This window comes from Schistocerca nitens, chromosome 1 (assembly GCF_023898315.1).
Source record: "Schistocerca nitens isolate TAMUIC-IGC-003100 chromosome 1, iqSchNite1.1, whole genome shotgun sequence".
In the NCBI taxonomy this organism is placed as follows: Eukaryota; Metazoa; Arthropoda; class Insecta; order Orthoptera; family Acrididae; genus Schistocerca; species Schistocerca nitens.
Window position 1 is genome coordinate 1,060,385,539 of NC_064614.1, and position 26,421 is coordinate 1,060,411,959.

At 42.5% G+C, this 26,421-nt stretch overlaps 1 protein-coding gene across 1 annotated transcript in view; it reads right to left on the reverse strand.

Moving 5' to 3' along the window:
- The window catches only part of LOC126197869 (ras-related protein Rab-37-like), a 359,311-nt gene that overhangs the window by 25,813 nt on the left and 307,077 nt on the right, over positions 1–26,421 (reverse strand). Inside the window, exon 5 of the mRNA XM_049934672.1 lies at positions 6,399–6,509. Within this exon, the coding sequence (XP_049790629.1) occupies positions 6,399–6,509 (111 nt within the window). The remainder of the gene's footprint in view (positions 1–6,398; positions 6,510–26,421) is intronic.

Below are 26,421 nucleotides of genomic sequence, written 5' to 3' on the forward strand. Positions count from 1 at the left end.
ATGTTAATTTTGTACAAAGCATAAGATATCTCACTCAGTGAAGTCAACTATCCATCACATATCTGTGAAATGGATATGAACTAGTAATAGGTAGTATAAGTAGAAAGTGTAAATAGTGTATGCAAACAGGACATAATGATAAAGTAGATTAGTTAGGTAACAAAGATTCAAGGGTTAGGCTGAGAAGTAACCCAGAAAACAATTGTAGAGTAACTTTTTTCTTTTAAGTACAAAACAGATATAGAAAAATTAGTAATAAGTGAAAGAAAGGGAAAATTTGGAACAATTTTTTTTTGAGAGGAGGGAATGTGTTACAGTACAGAATAGTAAGAGGTAGAAATGAGAAAATTTTTACCAACCCTTTAGTGAGCATGCCTACTTTTGTAACATGAGCAGCTGCGTGGCACACTTTGTAGTCATTTAAAGAATAACTGTTGTCACGCTACCAAGGTAAACACGAATGAGCAAAATCACAGTTTAATCTTAGTTTCATTAAACAATGATAAAATAAACTTGCATTATATGAGATAAATCACTGTTTACTTAAAAAATAATGAAATAAACTTTTTATTATATCACTCTGAGGCTGTGTATGAGTCTTACCCTACACTAATGTCAGACTGAAGCACTAAACAGTGCAGTTGCATCCACTTATTAGATTGATAATTATCTTGTATACAACTAGCTTGATGAGGGATTGTGCTACCGACTTGAAATCTGGGCCATTATCTCACAGAGATTGTATATTTTTCTCATGTAGCATACAGTGTACTTTATATTTCAGCTGCTCACTTGGATGTATGATAACACAACGTATCACTGGGTTAGCTGAAGCAATAATGAATGAATATGTATGGGCTTGCAGTTGTAAAGTAACAAGACAATTTTATCTGTGGTTGGCGAATTTTATACACAGGCACACCTGTTTGAGGGTTAAAACTCGTTTACATTGACACAGACAAACTCAAATAATGCCAGAGACAAAGGCAGAAGCAGGAAGTGGACCAATACGTTGACACATTATGACGCCATCTGTTGAGTAAGGATAAGCATTCAGCAGAAATGAGACTGTGACAAAAAACTGAAGGAAGCAAGATAGGCATAATCATTAGCTTGTAAGACATGTTACAAGAAACTCTATCTCTTTCACAAGGAACCTACACAACAGTTAACAGCCTGTTAAGTGAGGACAGCAGAATAAGGACACATGCAGTCATTACAAACCAAGTCTTGAGTCATAGCCTCATCCTAGCTTTAAATACCCCAGCTCTTGTCATGAGCTGATCACTGGAATCGGTGGGACTCACAGTAATAGCACTCGATTCCACGATTACGATGCTCCAGAAAATCTATGTCCTAGATTCTCCAGCACAATCTAAGAACTTTCCAAACATGTACTTGAGATGATCTCCTTCACCTGATGAACTTTATGCGACCCGCCAGCTACCATCTACTGGTGGAAGAATTGATTGCCTTCTGACAATACCACATTACAGGGTGCTGCCAGCATTGGGGTCCAACATGGAAGCCAGCAACAGGGCCTCTTGGGGTTCACATTCCTGTTCAATACTCAGGTGCCTTTGTGTGCTGAAACCTACCACATGACTGGAGACACCAGGTACATCATGGCTGGGTCATCAAGAGTCATTGTAGAATTTGGAGTAGGGACAAGGACACTCCAACAGCTGGACAATGGCTGCCCCTGCTCATGAGCAACCCACTGCAGTGCACAGTCACTGATATCTTCTCCTGGTATGTAACCACTGAACTGACTTGACAGACATCAGCTAGAATCCAACACGCAGCTGAATGAGTGGCAGCCAAGGCTACTGTGGAAGAATGACAGCTTGTAAATATTGAGAAATCATGCCTGAACTTTTATAATGTTTTACTTTGTAGACGCTTCTCAGGCTGCCAGCAGCTATCCTGAATTCACACAGAGGTGTCTCCATTCAGTCCTCTGTATACTTGTACCATTTTTCATTACACATATACCAGTCCACCTCTACTACATATGTACTGTGTTTTGTGTCGTTCATCATTGCCTGTAATTATTTCTGTCCAACTTTGTCTCTGTTCCTCAGCAACTGTCAAGCATTGTATGATGAGAATGAGTGCAGTCATAATTTTTGTCTTGCCTTGTAATTCACATTTATTAGTTTTTGATGAAGTGGCATATTTACTTTCTGTTTGCACTGATTAATCCGTAAGCAAACTGCACAGTCTTTGTATGAAAACTAAGAATAATGTTTACCCATACACATTATAAACGTGTATGTATGCACATACATGCACCAATAAGCGAAAACATTATGATGACTACCCATCGCGACTTTGGATACAACCTGGTGGTGTTGCGGGCACGATGTAACAAGAGTACGTAAGTAGAGCAGACATGGGCAGGGAGTAGCTCTAGCGAAGATATTGACTGCAAATGGGGAAATCCATTGAGATAAGCAACTTTTACGAAGGGTGGATTATTACTACGCAGAGCCTGTGCAAGAGCATCTCAAAAGTGCTGAAGCTGGTCGAATTTTCATGTGCTATTGGCATTAGCACCGACAGAAGGAGATAAAGGACAGTGAAACTACCACTGGGCACTAAATTGTTGGATGCCAACGACTCCTCACAGAACATGTGGTTCGGAGGCTTGTCTGGATAGATGGTGATTTGTGGCATCTCTGCTGAAACAGCACAATGCTGGTGCTTGCACAAGTGTTTTGGAGCACATCGTACATTGTTGAACGTGGAGCTCTGCAGCACGCCACCTCTACGTGTTCACGTGTTGATCCAATAACATTCTCAGTTACAATTGCAGTCTGCAGGGGACCATAGGAATTCAAGTGTCTACCAATGGAAACATGTTGGCTCTTCAGGCGAATCTCATTTTTGCTACACTAGGTCGCTGGTCATCTGCACAAATGCTGTCATTGAGGTGAACAGTGTGTCGAAACGTGCAGCGTGCCACAGATGCAGGCTGGTGGGAGCAGTATTATGCTATGGGAGACATTCTCCTGCACTTGTGTGGGACCTGTAGTAGTATTCAAAGACGGGCTGACAGCTGCAAATTACCTGCATCCCTTCATGCTTGATGTCTTTACCGAGAGCAGTATCATCTTCCAGCAGTGTAACTGTCTGTGTCTCGGAGTCAGTACCATGCTACAGTGTTTTGAGTAGCATTGTAGTTAACTCACGTTGATGTCTTAGAGACCAAATTCGTCTGATATAAATCCTATGGAAACCCATCTGGATCGCTTTTGGGCACAATCACCGCATACACAAATCAGCAGCCCGATATTTACGCAAATTACAGACATGTGCAAAGACATATTATGCCACATTCCTCCACAAACCTACCTACAAACTGTCAGAGCCCTGACACATGGAATCAGTGATCCATTTCATTTCAAAGATGGACAAACAAGCTATTAAGCAGGTGGTCATAATCTTTTGGCTCATCAGTGTTTGTATGTTCCACAACTCCGCCTAAACCACTGGATCGATGTCAATCAGACTTGATAAACATTTCACTTTCTCTCTGGAAAGCACCGCTATGGATCCAAATACCACCTACTCCTACAAAAATCGAAGGTGGGGGTGAAAAACGAGCGTAGTTGATAATGCACAAATAGCCAGACTGTATTCATTCACTGTTTGAGAATGAAAACACTTAGTGACCTGCAAGAAACTTTACAGATTATTTCGAACCTTTGCGAAAATTCTTCTCACTCACACCCTCTACAAAATGAAGAAAGGAAAAAAAAAAAATTTATTGCATACTACTTTTTCGCTGTTCATGGAGAAACACAACTGTTTTAGCATAACCTTTTAATTCATTACTTCTTTACCAACAATTATATCCATAACACTTTTTTCAGGCAGCAACTACAAAACTATACTATTTTACGATACATAGTTCGAGATATGACATCATAAATACTGAGGTACATGAAAAACTGCTGGATTATGCGCGAAGTTTTAATTTGTTACCTCATTACTACCAACAACAGTCACAACACATTTCGCGGGCAGTGTGCACATTCACTACTAGTTATTAAAATTGCTACACCGAGAAGAAATGCAGATGATAAACGGGTATTCATTGGACAGATATATTATACTAGAACTGACATGTGGCTACATTTTCACGCAATTTGGGTGCATAGATCCTGAGAAATCAGTACAGAGAACAACCACCTCTGCCCGTAATAACGGCCTTGATACGCCTGGACATTGAGTCAGAGCTTGGATGGCGTGTGCAGCTACAGCTGCCCATGCAACTTCAACACGATACCACAGTTCATCAAGAGTAGTGACTGGCGTATTGTGACGAACCAGTTGCTTGGCCACCATTGACCAGACGTTTTCAGTTAGTGAGAGATCTGGAGAATGTGCTGGCCAGGGCAGCAGTCGAACATTTTTTGGATTCAGAAAGGCCCGTACAGAACCTGCAACATGCGGTCGCGCATTATCCTGCTGAAATGTAGTGTTTTGCAGGGATCGAATGAAGGGTAGAGTCACGGGCCGTAACACATCTGAAATATAACGTCCACTGTTAAAAGTGCCGTCAACGCGAACAAGAGATGACCGAGACGTGTGACCAATGGCACCCCATACCATCACGCCGGATGAAACGCCAGTATGGCGATGACGAATACACGCTTCCAATGTGCGTTCACCGTGATGTCGCCAAACAAGAATGCGACCGTCATGATGCTGTAAACAGAACCTGGATTCATCCGAAAAAATGACTTTGGCCATTCGTGCACCCAGTCGTTGAGTACACCATCGCAGGCGCTCCTGTCTGTTATGCAGCGTCAAGGGTAACCGCAGCCATGGTCTCCGAGCTGATAGTCCAGCCTGCTGGAAACGTCGTCGAACTGTTCGTGCAGATGGTTGTTGTCTTGCAAACGTCACCATCTGTTGACTCAGAGATCGAGACGTCGCTGCACGATCCGTTACAGCCATGCGGATAAGATGCCTGTCATCTCGACTGCTAATGATACGAGGCCGTTGGGATCCAGCACGGCGTTCCGTATTACTCTCCTGGACCCAGTGATTCCATATTCTGCTAACAGTCATTGGATCTCGACCAACGCGAGCACCAATGTCGCGATACGATAAACAGCAATCGCGATAGGCTACAATCCGACCATTATCAAAGTCGGAAACGTGATGGTACGCATTTCTCCTCCTTACACGAGGCATCACGACAAGGTTTCACCAAGCAACGCCGGTCAACTGCTGTTTGTGTATGAGAATTCGGTTGGAAACTCTCCTCATGTCAGCACGTTGTAGGTGTCGCTACCGACGCCAACTTTGTGTGAATGCTCTGAAAAGCTAATCATTTGCGTATCACAGCATCTTCTTCCCGTCGGTTAAATTTCGCACCTGTAGCACGTCATCTTCGTGGTGTAGCAATTTTAATGGCCAGTAGTGTGTATCACTGGATGTATCTTACAAAATTATAGAATTGTACAACTTATGGATCAGAAGATATTACGTCATGACCATTGAGCAGTATGAAGATGAAACTGCAAGGTGATATTCGTTAGATATACGGTACAGATTAAATACATGAGGGTGAATTACGTTAATATATGTGGCATGTGCATCAGCGGGCGACGTCCTAAACGTCTGGGCCGATTTCAGCCAAACTTGGTACAAATATTACTTACTATCTGGAAAGAAATACTGTGGATGTAAGAACAAGTAACCTCGTATAAGGGTGTGAACACGTAGAGAGAGAAGGGGCGGGAAAAGGATGGGCAGGGAGAGAGGGAGAAGGTGAGAATGGCCCCACATATCGGGGAGAGAGAGATGGATATAGAGAGATGGAAGGAAGAGATGGTCAGAGAGAGTGGAAGGAGGAGATCGACAGAGAGAGGGAGAAGATGGACAGGGAGAGGGAGAGGGAGAGGGAGAGGGAGAGGGAGAACAAGAAGATGGACCAATGAAACTGGAGTAAAGACATAGCCAGGTAATGCTGGATATTCAGGTAATTTCACTATAAACCAGTAAGGAACGGTGACCGTACTCGTAGTTGTTGAATATGGATACATTACTTAGATAACAAATGTGACTTAATTTGGTAAAACCTGTCTGGATTTCTGTAACAACAGCTGGCAACTTATACAATAAGTCGATAGAAACTATATGGTTCCAAAGACATTTCAAGTCTCAAACATGTATGATGTATATAAGTGCAAACTGAAGTGACGCATTCCGGCCTTTTTACAAATCTTCATCTGTCACTTCAGTCTTCATATATACATTATGTGACAAGTAGGGCCTACTTTGAAACAGATTGAGGTGTGTGGTAAGGAACATTGTGAGTGTATCCTCATTGTATGCAAAGTGTGCGAGACGATGTGGAGAGCAAGCGAGCACTCACTCACCCAGCAGCATGATGACGACGTCATCCTGGGCGTACTCGCGGATCTCGCCCAGCCACGCCCGAATGTTGTCGAAGCTCGTCTTGTTCGTCACATCGTACAGCAGCAGGAGTGCTGCAACGTACCAAAAAATCAAATCAGACACCACCCTATCTTTATATTGCTTTTTTTTCTACCTTTTCTTGTCAGAAAATAAATTTGGTGGAACTGGGAGAGTTGGCAACTCTAACTGTATGAAAAAAGCAAGTCATCTATGGCGCTAGTCGTAAAATCTTATTTATCAGAAGTTTTTGTGGATGATTGCCTACAGCTGTTAAATAATTTGGAAAAGCCTATTTGTACCATCAGCTGTGTAGTTGTATATTTGTTATCTGCCAGTCTCGATTATTATAATGATCTTCACAGGAAAAAAACTGTAAGGTAAAAAAAAGAAAAGAAACGAGCATACTGTTAAAAACTGTTATACTGTCTGATAATTGCAGATGAAGTTCTTAATGTTATAATCCATTGTAGTTCTTTAAATCGACCTTTTTCGCAATATTTAGTTCAGATAAATACCGTAGGCTACCTTCCTTTTAATTTTTGTAACACTGAAGCCGATATATCACAATAAAATGGGTTACATATTTATGTTGTTCAGAGAATGGACGCCATATAATTTCTGGGTTTCTGTTACTGTAAACTTTGACTAGACCAAAGAACATTTGTAATCTTTTAGGCACGTTTATATTATGTATTTGTTTAAGCCTGATCTCTTTGATGATCACATTGTATCTGTACCGTTGATAATTATTTAAATCATTAAATGTGGAGTTATCAGCAAGTGCGCACTACCGTAATTATGTCAAAGCACGATGTGTTTAATAATGTGGACTGTGTTAAGATACACTATTCTGACAGTTATATAGTTCTACATGTGGTTGGCCCATATGTGATGGGAATGTGTGTTTAATCTATTGAAATAAATTGTATAGGTACTATTGTTTTAAAAATGACCTTTTCTAGTTCCTTTATATTCGAAGATGATTGTGTGAATTCTATGGTCATTTATTTTATTTATTTATTTATTTATTGTACCTTACAGTTTTCTTCTACGAAGATGATTGTAACAATCGAAACTAGCAGAAAATAAACATACAATTGTACAAATGATGGCACAAATATGCTTTTTCCAAGTCTTATTGTCGCCTCGAAAAAAATATAGTTACATAGGCTAGTTAACTTTGTGTTTATTTGCAAGTTCCGGCCTGAAGTCCTGATACATATTGAAATCCCGACATCACAGTACCATAGCGTGCCACTAGAGTAGCTAAAACAAAATGGTGCACGTCCTGATAAAGTGTATCAACCAGTATGTCGTTTCCAGCATTAGCAGAAACGTTACAGCTGCATTAGGCAAATCGAAGCAGCTGAAGAAGTTGTGCTGATAATTAAGACTTTATGACTACCGCCCACACAGCTGTTTCCCAAATTTTCTCAGAACTCACATAGCAACCAATAACCCCAACAACGTATAACAACTAACAAAATTTTGAATTCAAAATGAACATTCTTGTTTTAAAAAGAATTAAAATAAATAATTTTTAATCAGCGTTTAAAGAAATAAAATTAAATCGCATTTATAACAGCTTTTATTAAATCAAGAAGCATTTCTAAATGTTTTTAAAAAAATCAAGACATAATATTAGTAAATGACATGGTTGGTAGTGCATTTACATCTACATCTATATGAATTCTCTGCAATTCACACTAAAGTGCCTGGCAGAGGGTTCGCCGAACAACCTTCAGACTATTTCTCTACCGTTCCACTCTGTAACAGCGAGTGGGAAAAATGAACACTTATATGTTTTTGTACGAGCTCCAATTTCTCTTATTTTGTTACAATGATCATTTCTCCCTAAGCAGGTTGGCGACAATAATATATGAGAGTTGTTCGAGAGGTAAAGTCCGGTCGGTAGTGAAACTGAGTCCGCTGTGAAAATGAAAACCGTTTTATTTGCAACAGTTAACTGCTCCTTCCAGCTACTTCTCTACAGTCAGCGCTCCGACTTGGACGCTTCTCGTAGTATTGTACTTCTTTTCCAATACCCTCGTCACAGAACAATAATATGTGAGGGGTATTCGAGAAGTAAGGTCCGATCGGTCGTGAAATGGAGACCACTGTGAAATTGAAAACCGTTTCATTTGCAACAGTTATCTGTACCTTCCAGATACTTCTCGTCAGCCACCTGTACTTTCCACCGAAGAAGGAAACGCTTGACAGATATGTTACATGGGCGGCATTACATCAGGCGAAATCTCTCAACAGGTCCTCATACCTGCCTAGGGAGACTTTTTTTTTAGGCTGCTTTATGTGCTCACTGTGCGCTCAGAACTGAAAAGAGCAACAAAACGCGATCGACGGGCATACTAGAGACATACTAGGACCCTCTAAAACCCCACTGATTTTCGGTATGGAGGATAAAAATAAATTACAGCTGGAAAACCGCGTCCGAAACTGCCATCCACTGACACAACAGAGCATCACTTTCATAGGAGACAAGGTCTGTCTACTCAGCAGCTAGATCAACCTTCTCCAATGGCGATTGCGGCAACCAGTCGTGATCACTGAATAACAAACAACACTGCAGGAGTTCCGCCTATGGTCCACCAGCGTACAAAGTCACGTTTGTTGCCGAAGGGGTGGGCCAGTGGTAGGCGCTGTTGTCTCTAACTTCAATGCTCATTGGATGACGTATCCGGACATGGGTGCCTAGTTCCTCAAGACACTCTCTACGACCCCTCAAAGTTCGTTGCAAAGTTTCTGGGACAACCTGTGTATTATCATCATCGCCAGCGGCAACTGCAATTTAATCACTTGGTAATGTTGCCTCTGAATCGGTGTGCTACATAGGATCCTTGCAGGTTCTTCCTTTTCTGCCGATCTTGAGTTTCTCCTTGCCAATTCAATATGGTGGCCTTTCTCAAGACACTGTCCCATCTGTCTGGAGATCTACTCATTGGTCTTTTATGGTGAATAGGGCTCCAATCTAGTACTTGTTTTGACCACCTGTCATCATTTCTTCGCGCAACATGACTAACCCACTGCCATTTCAAGTTATTCACTCTTTCCATTACGCTATAGATCTTTGTTATCTGTCTGATATCAACTGCTTCTTTTCTGTCTTTCTTTGTATAGCCCAACACTGATCTTTCCATTCCTCCTTCGGCTACTATTAGTTTTCTAATAATGACTTATTTGATGTCCACGTCCCACAGTCATAAATTATCACTGGCAGTACACATTGGTTAAAAACTGTTTTCTTCAGCTCGGCTGACATCTTAGACTTCAAAACTGAAGAGTATCTTCCATAGGCTTGTGAGTCTAATTTAAAACATCGAAATATGTTTGGTTTTAGGCTCCTTTCATATTTAGCACTTGACGTAAATAGGCACATTCTGTTCAAAATGGTTCAAATGGCTCCGAGCACTATGGGACTTAACTGCTGAGGTCATCAGTCCCCTAGAACTTAGAACTAATTAAACCTAACTAACCTAAGGACATCACACACATCCATGCCCGAGGCAGGATTCGAACCTGCGACCGTAGCGGTCGCGCGGTTCCAGACTGTAGCGCCTAGAACCGCTTGGCCACTCCGGCCGGCGCATATTCTGTGATCCTTCGCAGTTGCGTACTTCCAACAGACATATTTCCCTCCAGTGTCCATTCATTCATAATGATCTTTGATTTATCATAGTTAATTTTTAGACCAACTTCAGAGCACACTAACTCAAGTTCACTAACCAGTATTTGAAGTTCTTCTATACTGTTTGCAAATAGAATAATATTATCAGCGAAAGGTTATTTAGTCTCTATCCCAGAACTTGGATTCCTTTTGTTTTCCAATCCAATTTTGACATAGCTTTTTCGACGACTCCTGGAATAAATTTTGGAGATATAGAATCACCTTGTTTTACCCCCTTCATTGGTTTCTTCAACTGCATTCAAAAACGCTGTGGAAGTTTTTTTATGTATTGTACACGATACTAATATTGGCCCATTCCATTCTTTGTTCTGTCAGAGCCTCAGGACTGAAGGGTGACTGATCGAATCGAATGCCTTTCCAAAATCTGTGAAGGCATGGCAGAGAGGTTCATGGTACCCTATACACAGCTGAAAAAAATTCTGTACTCATCAGCATTGTAATCCAGGCGCCGAACTACTCAGACAGTCCAATAGAAATATAGAGTGTCACATATTTTGATAAACAGAGGCGAACGCTTGAATTTAAGTTAGCCATCGCTTCTGGCACTTAACACTATTCTTCGATCATGTGGGAAATAATCCCAACCAAAATATATGGGGCGCCTCAGGACTATCAATGTAATACCATTGCCGAAAGAAAGAGTGTAACATCCGCCGACAATGGGAGTATTATCAGCGCTGGATACTAATCGCTATTGTAAGAAACGGCACGTGGACTGTTATGTTAACATGATAGTTCAACGACTCTCGGATGGCTTAGTGACTGGAGGCAGAACATAAGCTCCACCACCCTCCCCCCAAGTAACCTTTAGGCAAAGGCGTTTATAGTTTTACATACACTGAAGAGTCAAAACATTACGATCACTGCCCACCATGAGACTGAATGCTGCCTGGTGGCGTTGCGAGCACGTGACGTGGTAACGAAAGAATATAAGTGGAGCAAAGGCGAATATGGGCTTCAAATGGGGAAATCCACTGACATCAACGACTTAAATAGGGCAACCTGAGAACGGGCATCTCGGAAATGGCTAAGCTGGTCGGCTGTTCACGTGTTACTGTGTTGTTGGCCGTCCACGCCTCATCACAGAACGTGGAAATCAAATGCTTTCCAACTCTGTCAAGAAAGATAAGCGGCGATCTGTAGCAGATCTGACCGTGGACCAATGGCATCATGTCCTCTGACTGGATGAGACACGTGTTTTGACACACCAGGTCACTGTCTTGTCCAGATACATCCATCCAGATGAGTAGCTGCTCGAACATGCACAGCGTCACTGATGCAGGCAAGGGTGGCTATGGGGGATATTCATCAGGGTGTCCATGGGACCTGTGGTAGTAATCGAAGACAGTTGTGGACTAAGTGAACATTATTGCTGACCACCTGTATCCCTTCATGCTTGATGTCTTCTATAATGGTGATGGCATCTTCCAGTAGGCATCTACTACATCCTAAATTTGGTGGTGGCAGTAAGTTACATCATATCTATAGACCGGGGATTATATTTGCTGACGAAGAGAAGACAGTATGAAATGGAGATGTCCTCACCCACGAATTTAACTTAGAAACTGCGCCTGATAAGACATGTCCTTTTCAAAGAACCATGCTTGCTTTTGCTTCCGGCGATTAAAGGAACCATGGAAAATCTATGTCTGGATGTCCAGACTGAGATATCAACTCCGGTCCTCCGAAATTTGTGCGACTCCGGTTAAACGTTGTTTCATAAATACACTGCCGTAAAATAAAGAAAAGGTCACCTGGAAAGACGACATCAATTTTGATCCGATGACAGCATATGCCACCTGGGGTATAGGAGACGTAGTGATAATGTTTCAGTGTCATCTGTCAACAGATAACGTACTGGCACAGCTACCCGGGCGCCATACACATCTGCTTTTTAATAGGGGATGTTCACAGCCAGAAAGCTCAACGTGGTGCAAACGGGTGAAGCAACTAGGCAAGCATGCCACGGAGACACACTCGTGCATTCTGCAGCCCACCGAGTGAGTCTGAAAGAGGTCAAATTGTGACCTTGCGAGTGGCGGGATGGTCCTTTTGGAGACAACAATAAATCCTTAATGAACTGGAAACCTCTAAAAGGATGTACGTACTAATTTTGTCTCCTCAGTGTAATTTCATCAAAGTGTTTATACAGCTCTACTATTAATGAGGCTGCAACAATCCTATGCATCTTTGACAGAATTATCTTAAGTGTTAGCATCACTCTCGATCAGAGGTGAACTCTAACCACTGTTTTCTCTAGCTGATGCTGCGTTCCGCTGGTCCCTGCGAGTTCTACTACAGGCGAAGTGAGATGGCAGTGAATGCAGCGGCCAGAAACCTGTACGTGCGCTTGACAACATACAGGATACAGTTTGGAAGGACTGTTACCCCTTTGAGCCTACTGAAATTTACACCAGTTAATGTGGCACAGATGATGAATGGGATGTTCGTCTGTTGACACTATGTGAAAATATGTAGCCCATACTGCACTTTTCATGCCACTTGCATCGGATAGATTCTGCCCGATAGCCTAGCTATAGTACACCTGAGGAGTGTCTGTCATCATCTTTGTGAGTCTGCTGTACCTTGATAAACAAATCAGCTGGTTTATTACTGTTTCTAAGATACGGAACAGAGTCACAAATGATGTATAAAACCTAAGGGTGTATGTGACAACCTTCCAGACACACCCCGTGCGAGTTTAGAGGAGGAGGAGATTTAGTGTTTATCGTCCCGTCGACAACGAGGTCATTAGAGACGGAGCGCAAGCTCGGGTTAGGGAAGGATGGGGAAGGAAATCGGCCGTGCCCTTTCAAAGGATCCATCCTGGCATTTGCCTGAAGCGATTTAGGGAAATCACGGAAAACCTAAATCAGGATGGCCGGAGACGGGATTGAACCGTCGTCCTCCCGAACCGTGCGAGTTTAATCCACGGAATCGTTGTTCGCCAAGCTAATATTGAAGGGTTGTTCCAAAAAGTGGGCATAGCAGGAAGATAGTGTCATACATTTAATTATTTTTCAGCACTTCGTATGTAGTTTCGTATTGAGGCTTCGGAAACTTATTGTCCATGACTTGTACTAATAAACAAAAAATAAATTGAAAATTGATAATTTCGGTCAATTTCACGACGTACTCCTTAAGCCAGCACATTCACTTAATTTTCATACGCAAAATTTTTTATCTCAAAATCACGAAACTTTCTTCTTTATAAGTTAGCACTATATAATAATGCAAACCTCTGTGTTTAACATCGCTGCGACACTGACTGTAGTATCATGGGAAGCTATGACCACTGAAACAGTACACAACTTAAAGTTCAAATAAAATAAAGCTGCGTGCCGGACCGAGACTCGAACTTGGGACCTTTGCCTTTCGCGGGCAACTGCTCTACCAACTGAGCTACCCAAGCACGACTCACGCCCCGTCCTCACTGCTTTACTTCTGCCAGTATCTCGTCTCCTACCTTCCAAACTTTACAGAAGCCCACTTCGCAGGAGAGCTTCTCGCTTGAAAAATTCTGTGTAAGAGAAATTGGGACAGGAAAATGCAGAGCTTGCTTTTATTCCGGGATAACTTACTTCACAATTGTGACCTCTTGATGTCTCGATAAATAAACCATTTAAAGTATATATGAGAGAGGAATGGAGCAAATGGTAATGAATGAAACCCAACATGAATTCACGCCAAAGCGATCTTTAAAAAAAGCCTACAATCAAACAAGTACGTCAGCTGACAAAACAGCTTTTTTCTACAGTGAGTGAAGAGATTATTGGTAACTCCTTCAAGAAGTGCGGCATAAGTAATGCTCTTGATGGCTGTGAAGACCACCTTATACATCAAGAGGACAAAAAGATGACGAAGTAGATGAAGAAGAAGAAGAAGAAGAAGAAGAAAGTTCAGATGACAATTTTCAGAGATTTTAAAGGCAGCTCGGTTTTATAAACTAACATTTTTTAGTCTGGCTTTGCAATCTAATGGTAAAAATGTTATTTTTAATTAATATTGCTTAAAAACTAAGGTGCGTCTTATAGTTCGTAAAAAACGGTACCCTGCACGCTGGAGTAATGCAGGACTTTAAAATAATTTTCTTGAAAGAAAAGCAGCTGACTGAACTATACTTTTATGTTTCTTTTCCTTTCCCTGAGAGCTCGTGTGGCAGAGGCAGAGGGTGTGGCCCACCCTTCCCACCGGGTATGGGCGCCCTGCTTCCCGTTCCACTATCGTTGAGTTAGACTTCAGCACGAGCGAGTATAGCGCTTTACAATGCAAGACCTTGGAAAGTCACATCCTGGTGAATTTTGTTTTATATTTTGTTCTCCGTCATGTATGCTAAGTGAAGAAATTACGCTCATTTTATGTGCATGGTGTAAGAAAACGTTATGTTTTAAGCTCATATTTACAGATTATCTTTAGTGTAATGATTTTGTTTCGTAATAATGAGTTACTTATTACCTTTAATTAACAAAAAACATACGTGAAATGGTAAAATAAAAAACAAAAAAAATTAATGTAAATAGTAAATTAAGAATTTAAAACATAAAATAAATATTAGTAAAATAAATAACCAGCTTAATAATGATTGTTTCAATATTTTACTTCGGGATGTTGAAAATACTGTGACAGCACATTGTGTACAGCATATTTTTCCAAAAATGGTATTTCAGAAACCAGCTTTAATGCACATAGATGCATGTAGCTTGAAAGTTTCTTCAATTTATTTTGTAACAAAAGTTTTCATTTTTCCAAGTCAGTTGATAGCGGTGGTGTATTTTGCAATATTTCAAATTATTACAAAATTCGATTCAACTTTTATACGAAAAACATTTTTATATATAATCGTTTCGAAGATATTCCCTCTGAACCTAATATGTCAGATTACCTTTCGGCGCGTGTTTTACTCCTTAAAAATTAAATTGGGTAAAAACAAAAAAAATACATATTCCATTATTTTGCCACCTGTATACACCCTCAAAGTTTCGTCAAGGTCGTTCATTTACGGTTGGGAATGTTCGCTTGTGAGCCATGATAGCTCTGGATCACGCCTGAAAGACACTTTCAACAGTTATCCGTAAGATGTCGTAACGTAGGCAATGTTAGCTGCACATCGAGCCGACTCGTGGAGGAGCTAGGTGCCAGACTGCATGAATGACTGAGTGTGTTGTCACAAGGATCCTTCTCCAAGTTGCCGTAGGGCTCGCAGACCCCATCAGCTGAAGAATCGATAGAGCGACTCTTGTATATCTTGTAAAGCTGCCGAGTACACTTGCTGCGCACGTCCATCTCGGTGTGTACACGAGTGTGTGTTGGTACAGCGCCGCTGTGCAACTACTCCGCCGGCACGACGAGATTGCACTAATGGCTCTGAATACTGTATGAGCGGCGGATTCGACGTGGGTTCTTACAATGGTCCTGCATCAAGAGCTGCCCCAAATCTCAACATTCGCTTCCGACAACTGCGGCGATGGAGAGGTACGGAGCTTCCGAAGACGATGGCAGGTCGACACAGGAACGGCAGACTGTATTCAAAGTGAGATGCTACCATATCTTTAGAGGTATTAGAGAAGAAGCGCGTAGTCAATATTGAGCATTACAGGCAAGAAGATGGGAAACTAAGCGTGATAGCATAATGCTTAAGCAATTCGATTTACAATCTGGAGAGCGGAGCTCACACTCCAAAGCGGACGTACTGATTTATGTTTCCTAATGGTTTCCATGAAGTACTTCAAATGAATGCACCGATGGTTCCTCTAATAAGTTCAGTGTCGGCATTTCTCCCGTCCGCCATGACTTCTTGTTTCTAAAGATGTCGATATCGAGGATACGGCTGAGTCCAATCTCGAAATGAAAAAAAAGAAGTACACTACTGGCCATTAAATTTTCTACACCAAGAAGAAATGCAGATGATAAACGGGTATTCATTGGACAGATATATTATGCTAGAACTGACATGGGATTACATTTTCACGCAATTTGGGTGCATGGATCCTCAGAAATCAGTACCCAGAATAACCACCTCTGGCCGCAATAACGGCCTCGATACGCCTGGGCATTGAGTTAAACAGAGCTTCGATGACGTGTAGAGGTACAGCTGCCCATGCAGCTTCAACACGATACCACAGTTCATCAAGAGTTGTGACTGGCGTATTGTGACGAGTCAGTTGCTCAGCCACCATTGACCAGACGTTTTCAATTGGTGAGAGATCTGGAGAATGTGTGGGCCAAGGCAGCAGTCGAACATTTTCTGTAGCCAGAAAGGCCCTGCAACATGCGGTCGTGGCATTATCCTGCTGAAATGTAGGGTTTCACAGGTATCGAATGAAGGGTAGTAACACATCTGAAATGTAACATCCACTGTTCAAAGTGCCGTCAATGCGAACAAGAGGCGGCCGAGACGTGTAAACAATGGCACCCCATATCATCACGCCAGGTGATACACCAATATGGCGATGACGAATATACGCTTCCAATGTGCTTTCACCTCGATGTCCCCAAACACGGATGCGACCATCATGATGCTGTAAACAGAACCTGGATTCATCCGAAAAAAAGATATTTTGCCATTCGTGCACCCAGGTTCGTCTTTGAGTACACCATCGCAGGCGCTCCTGTCTGTGATGCAACGTCAAGGGTAACCGCAGCCATGGTCTCAGAGCTGATAGTCCATGCTGCTGCAAGCGTCGTCGAACTGTTCGTGCACATGGTTGTTGTCTTGCAAACGCCCCCATCTGTTGACTTAGGGATCGAGACGTAGCTGCACGATCTGTTACAGCCATGCGGATAAGATGCCTGTCATCTCGACTGCTAATGATACGAGGCCGTTGGGATCCAGCAAGGCGTTCCGTATTACTCTCCTGGACCCAGCGATTCCATATTCTGCTAACAGTCATTGGATCTCGACCAACGCGAGCAGCAATGTCTTGATACGATAAATCGCAATCGCGATAGGCTACAATCCGACCTTTATCAAAGTCGGAAACGTGACGGTACACATTTCTCCTCCTTACATGAGGATTCACAACAACGTTCCACCATGCAACGCCGGTCAACTGCTGTTTGTGTATGAGAAATCGGTTGGAAACTTCCTCATGTCTTCACGTTGTAGGTGTCGCCTCCGGTGCCAACCTTGAGAGAATGCTCTGAAAAGCTAATCATTTGCATATCACAGCATCTTCTTCCTATCGGTTAAATTTCGTGTCTGTAACACCTCATCTTCGTGGTGTAGCAATTTTAATGGCCAGTAGTGTATAATCTGACTGTCCCCGACGAAAAATGTGCCTTGTCGCGGAGGAGTGGTTTTTGTGCGTCAACGGTTCAGACACTCATTCTGTAGGTACAAACATATCAGACTGGTATTTGTGGAGAGGTCAGACTAACATGAACCATGTGATCAAAAGTATCCGGACACCAGGCTGAAAATGACTTAAAAGTTCGTGGCGCCCTCAATCGGTAATGCTGGAATTCAGTATGGTGATGGCCCATCGTTAGCCTTGATGACAACTTCCACTCTCGCAGGCATTCGTTCAGTCAGGTGCTGGAAGGTTTCTTTGGGAATGGCAGCCCATTCTTCACGGCGTGCTGCACTGAGGAGAGGTATCGATGTCGATCGAAAAGGCCTGACACGAAGTCGGCGTCCCAAAGCAACCCAGAGGTGTTCTATAGGATTCAGGTCAGGACTCTGTGCAGGCCAGTCCATTACAGGGATGTTATTGTCGTGCAACCACTCCGCCACAGGCCGTGCATTATGAACAGGTGTTCGATAGTGTTGAAAGATGAAAACGCCATTCCCGAATTGGTCTTCAACAGTGGGAAGCAAGAAGGTGCTTAAAACATCAATGTAGGCCTGTGCTGTGATAGTGCCCCGCAAAACAGAAAGGGGCGCAAGCCCCCTCCATGAAAAACACAACTGCACCGGAACACCACCGCCTCCGAATTTTACTGTTGGCGCTACACACGCTGGCGGATGACGTTCACCGGGCATTCGCCATATCCACACCCTACCATCGGATCGCCACATTGTGTACCGTGATTCGTCACTCCACACATCTTTTTTTTTCACTGTTCAATCGTCCAGTGTTTACGCTCTTTACACCAAGCGAGCCATCGTCTGGCATTTACGGTGTGATGTTTGGCTGCCATAGTACTTGCGGTGGATCCTGATGCAGTTTGGAATTCCTGTGTGATGCTCTGGATAGATGTCTGTCTATTACACATTACGACCCTCTTCAACTGTCTGCGGTCTCTGTCAAGAACAGACGAGGTCGGCCTGCACGCTTTCTGTACGTGTCCTTTCACGTTTCCACTTCACTATCACATCGGAAGCAGTGGACCTAGGGATGTTTAGGAGTGTGGAAATCTCGCGTAACAGATGTATGACAAGTGACACCCAAATACCTGACCACGTTCGAAGTCCGTGAGCTCCGCGGAACGCCCCATTCTGCTCTCTCACGATGTCTAATGACTACTGAGGTCGCTGATATGTAGTACCTGACAGTAGCTGGCAGCACAATGCACCTAACATGAAAAACGCATGTTTTTGGGGGTTTCTGAATACTTTTGATCATATAGTGTATGATTCCTCGAAAGAGGCACTAGCATTTTCAGGACATGCTGGTCCAGCTGTCTGTAAGACTGGGGAAGGTGGCCTTGTAACATTTGCCATAATGGCCTTTCTGCACTGATACTGCGAATGGATGACTGCAAGGGAAAAAACCAGCCATTTTATTTCACGAGGGCAAGCCGTTCCACGGTATAACTTAATGATGATCCTCTTGAACAGAATATTTCGGAGGTAAAATACTACCTCATTCGATCGCCGGCGGGGACTATTCCGGAGGATGTTGTCATCAGGACAGACATTAACGGAATTCTATTGATCAGAGCGCGGCATATTAGATCTCTTAAGTGAATAGGTGGGCTAGACAATTTAAAACGAGATATGGATACTTTAAAGTTAAATATAGTAGTTCGTACTAGTGAGGTGTGGAGAGGAAGAATAGAAATGTAGGTAACCGTAGTAGGACGAATAATGAATAAGAAAATAGAAATGCGGGCAAGCTTCTCTGCATAACGTAGTGACGCATTTTTGTAGCCAAGACAAAATACAAAGCCAACACCCACCACAGTAATACAAGTTTATGTACCTACTAACTGAGCATACGATTAAAGAGATTCAAAGAAACCATTCTGAGATGAGACAAATTATTCAGGTCGTTAAGAGAGACGAAAAGTTAATGCTTAAGGATAGTTGGAATTCTAAAGAAGGAAGATGAAGAGAAGGAAAAATAGCAGGAGAATATGGCCTTGGGGAGGGGGCAGAAGAATCATGAAAGTCGATTATTTACGTGGAAGAGACGCGGAGGCATCGGAAGGCTTTAGATGGCTTTTATAATGGTAAGACAGAGTTCGAATCCAGATTTAATCTGAAGAAGCATTTCAGAGGTAAATATGAATGTTGACTATAATTTATTGGTTATGAACTGCAGGTTAAAACTGAAAAACTGTATAAGGATAAGAATTTAAGAATGTGGGAGCTGGATAAGTTGGAAGAACCAGAGGATGTTTATAGCTTCAAAGGGAGTATAAGGCAATGATTGGCTGAAGCACGGAAAAGAAGAGATAAAATAGTAAAGGCGGCAGAGAGGCAAATAGGTAGTAAAAAAATAAAAAAAAACAATGGCCAGACGAAAGCCTTGGACAACACGCAACATATAGACTTTAACTGATGGAAGGAGAATATTTAAAGATGCTATATGTAAAGCGGGCAACAGATAATACAAACGTCTAAACAATGTAATTGATGGAAAGCTACAAAATGGCAAAGCAGGAATGGCTACAAGATAAACGCCATAGTTAAGATAAATGTAATGTAAATGAAAGCAGTAGCAGCTAGATGAATACTAAGAGCTCAGGTAGAAAGCCAGTATGAAGCAATGAAGGAAAATCTTAAAGGTAATGAACTTGAAGACATCGCAATAAAAAGGAAAGAAAAAGTAGATGATGAAATGAGTGATATGATACTGCAAGAAGAATTTTACAGAACACTGAAACACTAAGTCGAAAGAAGATCCTTGGAGTAGACGACATGCCCTCAGACTTACTAACATCCTTGGCAAAGTCAGTCATGACAAAAGAAGGCAAGTGCTGATAGGTGTGAAAAATACCGAACCACCAATTTAATAAATCATAATTGCAAAATACTACCACGAATTATTTGCAGAAGAATGGAAAACTCAGGAAATATCACTTTAGGTTCCGGGGAAATGTAGGAACATGGGAGACAAAAGAAAAGTAAATCCACATTTTTAGCATTTATGGAGAAAGTGTTTAATAATGTTGACTGGCATTCACTGTTTCACATTCTGTGGATAAAAGGTATAAAATACATGGAGGGAAGCTTATTCACAAACTGTACAGAAACCAGAGTCGAGTGACATGAAAGGGAAATGTTAGTTCAGGAGGGAGTGAAACAGGGTTGTAGCTTATCCCTGAAGTTATTCAGTCTGTACATTGAGCAAGCGCTGAAGGAAGTCAGCAAGAAATATGTAACGAAAATTAAAATTCAGAGAGTAGAAATAAAAACTTTGAGCTTTGAGCAATTTTTTTGGAAATTTGTGGTAAGGTCTTATGGTACCAAACTGCTGAGTATTGATCATTTTGTTTTCCAGCTCCTTGTATTGGCCGTGTTTGCAGTTAAAATTGTTGAATGTGAGGTCCGCCAGTTATACAAAACACCATTTTTTCTCAGTATCCAAACATGTTTCGGCCTCACTGTGTCATCATCAGTGGATTTTTCGTTTTTATTTATTCTGCAATGTGAACACTTTTGTTATATGATTATAAAATTATGTGCATCTGTAGTCCAAACAACAGATCGTTTCATTTTGTAAATATCATTACATTTGGTGTGCCTAAATTTTCTGGATCACTTGTGTGTTAATTACTACAGGTAGCTTGTCATCTGCAACCAAACGATGTTGATGAGAAAGTTTTTAGCCGGGAGTTAACCTATCTTCTAGAATTTAATTTAGTTTGTCGCGATGTTTTCGCGCCTATATTCGTGTTTACTTACGTTTTCGTGTGTCAAGCACTTCCATTCTCCGGATCATGCTGAGGTGGTGTGATGCACACGTAACTATAACAAGTATTTTCCACAAATAACGTAGTAAAAACACCTTTCACCTCACCAAAACACAGTGTGATTGTGGTTTGTTGTGTGTCCCAGACTAGTCAGTGTTCATTTGTTCACAAGAGAGTTTGGCGACAAATTTGAATTTTGTTTGCATTTTATCTGTGTGTGTGTGCGTGCGCGCGTGCTTGTATGTGTGTGTGTGTGTGTGTGTGTTTTCTGTGCTCTTCTTAGCTGTGTGTGTTGTCCTTTCTATTACCTTTCCTTTGTGTGTAAATGGTACATCTTAGCCGACTTTAGTGTATCTTTTCTTTCTTGTGTGTGTGTGTGTGTGTGTGTGTGTGTGTGTGTATGTGTGTGTATGTGTGTGTGTGTGTGTGTGTGTGTGTGTGTGTGTGTGTGTGTGTGTGTAGACTTTATCTGTTTGTGCTGTTTTTATTTGTAAAGTTCCTTTAATGTGTTAAAGAGTGTGCCCTTGTAGAGTGTAATGTATTCGTTTAAGACCTGTTTTCCTTCCGCTATTGCCTTCTGTATATGGAAGTTTTCCTCAATGGTCAGTTTGCTGTATAGGCTGCGGCTGGGTTTTAGTATTCTTAAGTCTATTTCTATTGTGGTTGGGTGGTAATTGTTGGCTACAAGGTGGTCAGCAAATGTGCTGCGGGAGCTGTTGCTTTTTAAAGGTCTGAGATGTTATGAACATCTTGTTTTAAAGTGTCTGCATGTTTTTCCTATGTACACTGAATGGCAAGTGTTGCATGTGAGTTAATACACTCCTGGAAATTGAAATAAGAACACCGTGAATTCATTGTCCCAGGAAGGGGAAACTTTATTGACACATTCCTGGGGTCAGATACATCACATGATCACACTGACAGAACCACAGGCACATAGACACAGGCAACAGAGCATGCACAATGTTGGCACTAGTACAGTATATATCCACCTTTCGCAGCAATGCAGGCTGCTATTCTCCCATGGAGGCGATCGTAGAGATGCTGGATGTAGTCCTGTGGAACGGCTTGCCATGCCATTTCCACCTGGCGCCTCAGTTGGACCAGCGTTCGTGCTGGACGTGCAGACCGCGTGAGACGACGCTTCATCCAGTCCCAAACATGCTCAATGGGGGACAGATCCGGAGATCTTGCTGGCCAGGGTAGTTGACTTACACCTTCTAGAGCACGTTGGGTGGCACGGGATACATGCGGACGTGCATTGTGCTGTTGGAACAGCAAGTTCCCTTGCCGGTCTAGGAATGGTAGAACGATGGGTTCGATGACGGTTTGGATGTACCGTGCACTATTCAGTGTCCCCTCGACGATGACCAGTGGTGTACGGCCAGTGTAGGAGATCGCTCCCCACACCATGATGCCGGGTGTTGGCCCTGTGTGCCTCAGTCGTATGCAGTCCTGATTGTGGCGCTCCCCTGCACGGCGCCAAACACGCATACGACCATCATTGGCACCAAGGCAGAAGCGACTCTCATCGCTGAAGACGACACGTCTCCATTCGTCCCTCCATTCACGCCTGTCGCGACACCACTGGAGGCGGGCTGCACGATGTTGGGGCGTGAGCGGAAGACGGCCTAACGGTGTGCGGGACCGTAGCCCAGCTTCATGGTTGCGAATGGTCCTCGCCGATACCCCAGGAGCAACAGTGTCCCTAATTTGCTGGGAAGTGGCGGTGCGGTCCCCTACGGCACTGCGTAGGATCCTACGGTCTTGGTGTGCATCCGTGCGTCGCTGCGGTCCGGTCCCAGGTCGACGGGCACGTGCACCTTCCGCCGACGACTGGCGACAACATCGATGTACTGTGGAGACCTCACGCCCCACGTGTTGAGCAATTCGGCGGTACGTCCACCCGGCCTCCCGCATGCCCACTATACGCCCTCGCTCAAAGTCCGTCAACTGCACATACGGTTCACGTCCACGCTGTCGCGGCATGCTACCAGTGTTAAAGACTGCGATGGAGCTCCGTATGCCACGGCAAACTGGCTGACACTGACGGCGGCGGTGCACAAATGCTGCGCAGCTAGCGCCATTCGACGGCCAACACCGCGGTTCCTGGTGTGTCCGCTGTGCCGTGCGTGTGATCATTGCTTGTACAGCCCTCTCGCAGTGTCCGGAGCAAGTATGGTGGATCTGACACACCGGTGTCAATGTGTTCTTTTTTCCATTTCCAGGGGTGTATATTCCTGATCTGTTAAATTTATCCATGGGTGTTTCTTGTGTTCTGATCTTTTTATGTGTTGTATTCTCCGTCCTGTATCCTATTTGGAGTCCCTTTTTCTGTAATATGTTGCCTATCCTGTGAACAATCTTGTTATTGTAGGTATGTGTCATTTCGTTTTGTGTGTGTGTTGTTGCTCTGTTGTGTCTTGTGTGTGGTCATTGTTTGTGTTTTCTGTTGTTCTGTGCTGGGTGAGGATTTGTGTGTATGAGTGGTATGTTCATTTTTGTAGTGCTTGCATATTTTTTGATTTAACTTGTCTACCATATGGGTAGTATAACATTTTCCTGCTATTTGTTTTATTGTGTTTAGTTCTAGTTTGTAGTTCTGTTTGTTCATGAGTGTTCTGTTTAATCTGTGGAGCATGAATCTGAAATTTCCTTGCTTATGTGTCAGTGGGTGGTGTGATAGGTTGTGAATGGTGGTGGTTCTGGTTGTCCGTTTCCTGAATATTGTGAAGTTGTGTGTGTTGTTTGTTTTATGTATGCTGAGATCTAGAAAGTGTAGTGCGTTGTTAGTTTCTCTTTCTAATGTGAAGTTAATTTATTGGGTGTATGTTGTTTATTTCATTGTGTAAATATTCTATGTGTGTATGTGGTTCATCAATCAGGCATATTACGTCATCGACATAACGGTACCAGTATATAACTCTGTAGTTATAAAAAACCAAAAAACTACAATGTTATATACTGGTACCGTTATGTCGATGACATAATATGCCCGATTAATGAACCACATACACACTTAGAACAGCTACACAACGAAATAAACACACACACACACACACACACACACACACACACACACACACACACACACACAAGAAAAAAAAGATACACTAAAATCTGCAAATACGCACCATTTACACACAAAAGGAATGCCATAGAAAAGAGAACACACACAGCTAAGAAGAGCACAGAAAACGCACGCGCGCACACACACACACACACACACACACACACACACACACACACACAGAGAGAGAGAGAGAGAGAGAGAGAGAGAGAGAGAGAGAGATAAAATGCAAACAAAATTGAAATTTGGCGCCGAATTCTCTGGTGAACAAATGAACACTGACTGGGCTGGGACATATAACAAACCACAATCACACTGTGTTTTGGTGAGGTGAAAAGTGTTTTTACTACGTTATTTGTGGAAAATACTTGTTATAGTTACGTGTACATCACATCACCTCAGCATGATGCGGAGAATGGAAGTGCTTGACACACGAAAACGTAAGTAAAAACGAATATAGGCGCGAAAACATCGCGACAAACTAAATTAAATTCTAGAAGATAGGTTAACTCCCAGCTAAAAACTTTCTCATCAACATCGTTTGGTTGCAGATGACAAGCTACCTGTAGTAATTAACACACAAGTGATCCAGAAAATTCATGCACACCTCCTTCCAACAGTTCAGAGAGAGATTGGCTCAGACCAATGTGGATTTCGCCCAGATAAATCAACATTGGATCAGATTTTAGATAGGACATTTGAATACGGTATTGGCATGCATCACCTTTCCATTAACCACAAATCAGCATATGATGGTATAGACAGAGAGCAACTGTAAAGTTCCTTGACTGAACTAGGAATTCCTGCAAAATTGTTAAGGCTTCTGAGAATGAAAGTGAATGACATACAGAGTACTATAAGAACAGAAGGATTGGCGTTTGATCAATTGATATACCAGATGGTGTAAGGTAAAGAGATTCGCTAGTGTATCTTCTTTAAAATGTTGCCTTAGAGAAGGTCAGCAGGGACGTAGACCGGCTGCGTAGGGAAACGATCTTTGACACTACGTTATGCTGATGACACAGATATAGTCACAAGAACTAGGAAGACAACGGAGGAAATATTCATCGCACTTGAGCAGGCCGGGATGGGACTGAATATCAAACAACTGGCTGCCGGCAGAGCAAGCAAGAACAACATGGAACCCTCAGTAACATTGCGAGATTATACTTTTGAGACAGCTGAGGAGTTTAAGTACCTAGGATAGATAGTCAACCTCTCAGATGACAGGTCTTTTAAAATTAAACAGATTAACATAATTCAACAGAGCCTATTCTGCATAAAAAACTGTTTTTTCGAGATTCTTAACCCATATCACCAAATTACCGATTTCCAAAACACTTGTATTGTATGACTAGTGCTTGCATATGACTCCAAATCTGGGTTATTAAGACACAAAGACATTGGACTGCTAGATGGCTTTGAGATGAAGGTACTTCGAAGAATCTTTTGCCCAGTCTGTGAAAGAGAAAAATGAAGGAGGAGGTACAATCATGAGTTGTCCACTATATAAAAAGATCCGCCTTTTAGAAGAACAGTGAGCTCAACCGGGAGCTCTCATAGGAGAAGCATGTGGCACAGAAGTGATACAGAAGTAGCTAAAAGAATATTAGATGGAAACCCAGGGTGCCAAATAGGACTGGGCTGACCAAGAACCAGATGGAAAGATGGAGTCATAGAGGACCTGCAGAAAATTGGCAGCAAGGATTGGAAAGCTCGACCGTTGATTCGTGATAACTGACGGATTGTTGAAGAGGCCAAGTTTCACGATGAACTGTAGAACTTTTATGGCTCTAAGCACTAAAGGACTTAACATGTGAGGTCATCAGTCCCCTAGACTGAGAACTACTTAAACTTAACTAACCTAAGAACATCACACACATCCATGCCCGAGGCAGGATTCGATCCTACGACCGTAGCAGCAGCGCGGTTCCGGACTGAAGCGCTTGGAACCACTCGGCCACGGCAGCCGGCTGTAGAGCTTTTGTACTCAAAGTATCTTGCTGCCTTCATATAGTTGATAAACGACGTTCTTGTTTGTGCACGAAGACAAGGCTGCTTGTTTTTTATAATTCTTTAATTTACTGGTCTGGTATCGAGAATATACTCACCATCAGCGATCTGGTAGAGG